At 33.8% G+C, this 6264-nt stretch overlaps 1 protein-coding gene across 1 annotated transcript in view; it reads left to right on the top strand.

Moving 5' to 3' along the window:
* Window positions 1–1056: 1056 nt before the first annotated feature.
* Window positions 1057–6264, top strand: part of LOC150088791 (protein NEDD1-like) — an 80476-nt gene continuing 75268 nt past the window's right edge. Inside the window, exons 1-2 of the mRNA XM_090370324.1 lie at window positions 1057–1112; window positions 2751–2850. Of these exons, the coding sequence (XP_090226450.1) occupies window positions 1057–1112; window positions 2751–2850 (156 nt within the window). The remainder of the gene's footprint in view (window positions 1113–2750; window positions 2851–6264) is intronic.

Genomic DNA, 6264 nt, shown 5'->3' with positions numbered 1-6264 from the left:
TTGAAAATTTTAATTGATAAAACCGAAACATAATTTTACTTGTAATGACGGAATTAGTAAAAAAAAAAATTAAAAAAAATACTATTTCAAACAACATATATAAATTTATTCCTAAGGCTATTAAATAGGATCCCATTAAATAGGCCCTACTAATGAGGTCCTTGTGGCTGATGCTTTGATATTAGCATTTTTATATCTGGCTCCAATTTTGTGAGAGTCAGACGAAGATCACCTCTTTTTACTATATCAAGGCGATTATGATTTTTTGTTAACAACTGTGTTACATGACTAAAGCCAGATTCCACAAGATAAGATGATGGGAAAACAATGACATACATTTTAGCTTTCTCCCATAAAAGCGGATATTTACGTGCAATGTCACTATTTTTCCATACATGCTTTCCTTTTTTTGAATAGACTTTGGACTGTCTCATCAGACCGACTGCAATTCAGCAAGTTCCTCTTGTAAATTAATTTCAACATCAGCAATATTTACCTCAAATGGAATCAGCACCCAATCTGGGATGTTCAGTTCTAGTAGGTCCTTGAACCGAACTTGCATGTCTTCATAATTTTTTTTTAAATGATCAACATACACAACACAATCATCATCTTTTAAATCACTGCTAACTGAAGCAAGGTTTGGAAACTGGTCAAACGCACAGCGTGAGATATTAAGACTGTACAATTTGAGATTTCCTAGGAATGCATTAATGGCTTCTTTGCTAGATATTAAATCACAATTATGTCCTTGCTGCAGCTTATTAAGAGATTTCAGTTTTTCAAACACATCTGAGAGGTAAAATATGTCTGTTTTCATGGTAACCAACTGTTTTCCAATCTCCTTTTCGTTTAGAAATGATACGATACTGTCCCAAAGGACGACGAAGACAATTGCCTTTAGACAACCATCACACCTCTGTATGCAGTACAAGACAGTCAAATCCTTCTTCATTTTCATCACAAAATTTGTGAAAGAGACGATCTTGAAGAGCATTAGGCCTTAATGAGGTTGACAGCTTTTATTACAAGAGGCTTTTATTACAGGACGGCTTCATGAAGACGCCCACTCAATCTCTTCGCCACCAGATGTTGGCAGTGAATCATGCAATGTATGCAAAATACTTTTGGCAATGCATTTTTTAAATGAGTGATAAACCCTCTGTACCTACCGACCATGGAAGGAGTGCCATCAGTAGCACAAGCCATTAAATTTTCGAGTGGAATATTTTTTTCTCTAAAATAAGACTGGACTTCCTTAAATATTGTTTCACCTTTAGTATCTGTTTTGAGGAATCTTGCAAAAAGCATTTCCTCTCTGAGTTGATTATCATCCATACATCTTACATATGCCAATAAAAGTGCTTCATTGCCCATCAAAGTTGATTCATCGAGTTGCATTGCAAACTGTTTCACTTGTAATTGAGCAATAAGTTGATTTTCTACATCTTCAGACATTTCATCAATGTGTCTGGATATTGTGTTATTGCACAAAGGAAGGTTATCGGTAATTTCACATGCATTTTTGTTTAACATTGTTAAAATTACAACTGATATCAAAGGCAAGATGACAGTTTCACCAATGCTATGTGGCTTTCCAGATTTTGCTATTATTTTGCTGATTTCATATGATGCTAATAAACTACTATCTTTATTGCTTGCTTGTTTACTAAAAATCTGATCCAATTTGTTTCTTCCTTGAAAATTGTTGTCTTGTAGTTTTTGGAAATACTCCACTGATTTATTTTTCCTTTCTCTGTGCCTTGTCTCCAAATGGTGACGAAGCTTACTTGAATTCATGCTATCATTAGACAGCAGTCATGCATATAAGACACATTGGTTTTGTGATATTCTCTAGTGATTCAATAAAACCATACGACAGATATTCAGTCAAATATTGTCTTGTTTTCTTCTTTGCATGAGCCATGGGTAATCCAAAAACAATAATAATATTATTAACCTCAAATATTTAATGTTGGAAATGCTTGTAGGTACTAATGGAAATATAGTTCACTAGAACAATAACGTTCAATAACACAAACAATAGATTTCACCACAATGATGCCGATTACTCACTATAGAATGAAATGACTGCCTCTAACTGACTGACTCTTTCTAGATTACTCGGTGCTTAAATAATGTTTTCTTCTTCGAGAATTTTCTATGGAAAGAAATTTTTTTTTGCGTCAACTAAAGAAGGTTCCAGAAAATACGAGTATCTTCTAACTGTGAATTTCTGGACTTTTCTATGACATTAGTTTATTTTATTATTATTTTTTTTATTTAACAAATTATTTTATTTATAATATTTTATCATGAACCCCTTAGCTCATATTATGGACCCCCGAAATACAATTTTATTCTTGTGGACCCCCTCAAAGCTTCTATGGACCCCGGTTGGGAAACGCTGGTATAAACAAACAAATATTACAATATTACAGAAATTACAATATCAGTACAAGCATTTGGGAATTAATATATATTCATGAATAAGATTTATGTTGGGTAAAATAGTTAAAACATTTACTTGATTTGTAATTATCATAACAATATCAGTACAAGCATTTGGGAATTAATATATATTCATGAATAAGATTTATGTTGGGTAAAATAGTTAAAACATTTACTTGATTTGTAATTATCATAACAGAAATGGATGAATCTACAATTTTAACAAAGTTATGAAGTGTTCCTAATGATGCATACCATGATATACTATGATTTCTACAGCATTATGATTTCTTAACCAGGCTAAGTAATCAAATTGTGTCTGTGCCATATAATGGAGAAAAGGTTTTCTTGACTTTGATGAAAAATTCCACTCTTCATAATATTGAAATTGTAACAGGAGTAAGTAGGTTTTAGTATATTAGTATTTGTCTTGTTTTGTTTATCAAACTTGAAATTGCGTATGTGTGTATGTTAGAATTGCAACATAGGAAAGTATAACATTTTTATGAACATTGAACTGCAGTGTTTGTTTGTTATTTGGTTTTTAGGAGCATTAGCAACTAAGGCCATATTGCTCCGGGGATATGTGGTGGTCATTCCCTGACCTTTCCGCATCCTCCGTATTTGGTGGTCTAATCAAGAAGCGTGTGCTACGCACCGCTGCTCCTGCCCACTTGACTATGAAGGCGCCGAACTGCAGTGTAATTTAGCCATGGTCATTAAGAATAATCAAGCTTATGAATCAAGTTACACAAATAATTGATAGTTTAACCATAGAGTTATAGTTAATAATTTGTGAAATATCCAAAATTCAAGATTATATCTGAAAAGATTAAACATTTTATTAGGAGAGCCCTCCAATTCAAATATGTTATTCATTCTTTATTATTATAAATGCATAGGTCATTTCAGAAATTTCCTGTATGTGTCATCAATATATTATACAGATACAAGTAATCAATTGAAATAATATTTGCTAACAACTTGCATCTATCATATACTCAATCTAAGCACCACCAATTTTGATATGCATCACTTTTAGAGTGCCTTGATGTGTTGTGCAGTCTTTCATGATGAGAGACTACTACTTAGCACTTCACTATTTCATTTCCAGGTCAAATGAGTACATCCATGTATTTTCCACTACCAAAATGCAATCAAGAAATTATGTTGTACAGCAGCAAAAAGCATGGCATGTTGTTAATCATTCAGTAGATATAGAATTTACTTTACAACATGAATTTTCCTCTTCCCTACGTGTGTGGTAAGGATGCAAAACACCTGCTGTAGAAATTCCCATTTCTTTCATAATTCTAAAAATGCTGTGTGTGTGTGTGAAAACTCAAAATGTTGTGTGTGTTTTCTCCCACCATTGGGTGGGTAAAACACACACAACATTTTGAGAACTACAAAAGAAGTCAGTGGAACACACACAAGAAATAGTGATACTGTAGTATGAAGTACAGCCACTCCCCAACTTACGTAAGGGTTGCATTCCGCAGAATGCTATGTAAGTCGGAATTTCCCTAAATGCTTATGCAGTACTCGAAACTATGTGCACTGAATTTAATTGAAGCAAAAAACAAATGTTCGACGAACATGTAAATAGAATTAGTTATTCAATTTTTTTTATCTCATGTGCAGGAAAAATTACAAAAGTGTATGAAATTACTAAAATTTCAAAATTATAAAATTACAAAAAGAGGGAGGAGACAGGCACAACGTCAGCAAGTTTTACTTTTCGAGCATCGTTGCCAGAATTAACTCTCCAGCTGATAAGCACGCCGCTGCAGAAGTTGAGGGCTGTGGAGATTTAGAAGGGGTTTTTTCCAACACATCACAGAATTTCTCTGCAGCTGCAGAATCGGCACTGGCGACTTCACCGTATAGTTTAATGTTTTGGAAACCAGCGCGATGCCTGAACCTATTAAACCACCTGTTGCTTGCCACGAACTTGGCTTGGTGTTCGCTGTACTTATCCTTAATATCTTCATAAATACTTCTTGCTTTTGCTTGAATGGCCATTGGACTGTCTTCTGAATCTGATTTTCCATCCATATTATTCATAGCTGTTCCATCTTCCATTATAGTGCAATTTCCATTATAAAAATGACCTTTTAGAGAGATAAATAGCTTAGTTATATAGCGAAAATTTCAACTTCCGAGGTCTTGGTACCAATTATCAAAAAAAAACACAGTGTATTATTGGGTTCACATTACAATATTTTCACAATACCTCTATTTATTTCTATGGGATGCAAAATACGTTTCCATGATTTTTTTAAGTTTGCACCAGCCGGCAAAAACTTACGTAAAGTCGAATATTACGTAAGCTAGGGAGTGCCTGTAGTAGTAATGCCATGGGTGGAACACACGTAGCAAAATGCTGTGCGCATATGTGTTTCACCCACTCACTTACAATCATGTACTTGTGAAAATTTTGGGAGAACCACTGCATGGAGGCACCTGCTACTCCACTGGTTTCCTATGATGGGCTCGAAGCCCCCCTAACCTGTTTAAACCTCCTGCCAGATGCCCATTTAGGACTGAGCATCCGGCAGGAGGTATCGGTCAGCAGCAAGGTGTGATGATGGGTATTGGCAAGATACCTGAAATGTTACTCATTGTATATTAGTTTAGGTAACATCTAAATAAAATATATCGAAACTCCACATGGTATAAGAGTGGTAATTTAGATGTATTATAATTTAAATAACACTGTAATATGTACATACCAACTAATTGATATTTCTGTTCACTGACTTTTTTTTTTTTTGGTTGTAAAATTTAAAACAATAAAGATAAGCAATCAATAACAAAGAACACGGCATGCACAAATCGCAACTAACATGATACATGCAAGTGAGATACAGAGTAACAAGTTTACGAAGCTTAAAAAATAGGAATGAAGAGAAGATTCTGAAAATTTATTTGTTTTTTATATGATTGAAGAGGAAGGGGAAACACATTTCACCCTAATAATGTAAAAACCCACAGAATTACGGCTATCGGTATTATTGCAAGTGCAATAAGATATCGAGTTTACTACACATTTATAATAGTTGCACTAACAGAAAAGCCCAATAAACCCGAAACTGCAAATTGTTTTTATTGTTTTATGGTAGTGACACCAGAAATATGCTTTAGAAAAATATCACAAAGGCGTTCAAAATTGATTCTTATGACTGAACATATGATAACGATAAAAGTGTAGTGCATTTTGATGATTCGAATTAGTTTCTTGAAATTTGATTCTGTAAAGCAGCTGATTCTACTAACCAGTGATCATGTTAATCGGTATCTAATTATTTCACGTTATGATAGGCTTACGATTGTCTCCCACCTGGCCATGCGGTCCTTCCTATTAGCCAATAGCAGCATTGTTGCTGCTATTGGCTAAGAGGAAGGACTTCAACTAAAGGATGCATTTTGCATCCTTTAGTTGAAGTGACTTTTTGTGTTGTACTTTAATTAATATATTAGTTTTAATCAATATGTACAATTTCCATTATAAAAATCACCTTTTAGAGGATAAATAGTTTAGTTATATAGCAAAAATTTCAACTTCTGGCATCTTGGAACGAATTACCAAAAAGCAATGTGTTATTGGGTTCACATTACGATAAGATGGTGACTCTGGAATTGATTAATATCATAAAGCGGGGGTCCACAGTAAGATGATTGATGGACATGGTTATGTATTCAGGAATAACTAATTTGATTAAAATATACCATTGCATTGAATTAACATAATTTAGAAATATATAAGAAATAATGTACAATAAACTCCAGATTAACCAGGGAGGTCGGGAA

This window comes from Mastigoproctus giganteus, chromosome 3 (assembly GCF_048544385.1).
Source record: "Mastigoproctus giganteus isolate SK-2022 chromosome 3, ASM4854438v1, whole genome shotgun sequence".
NCBI classification, from domain to species: Eukaryota; Metazoa; Arthropoda; class Arachnida; order Uropygi; family Thelyphonidae; genus Mastigoproctus; species Mastigoproctus giganteus.
This window is presented reverse-complemented; position numbering and strand designations above follow the sequence as displayed.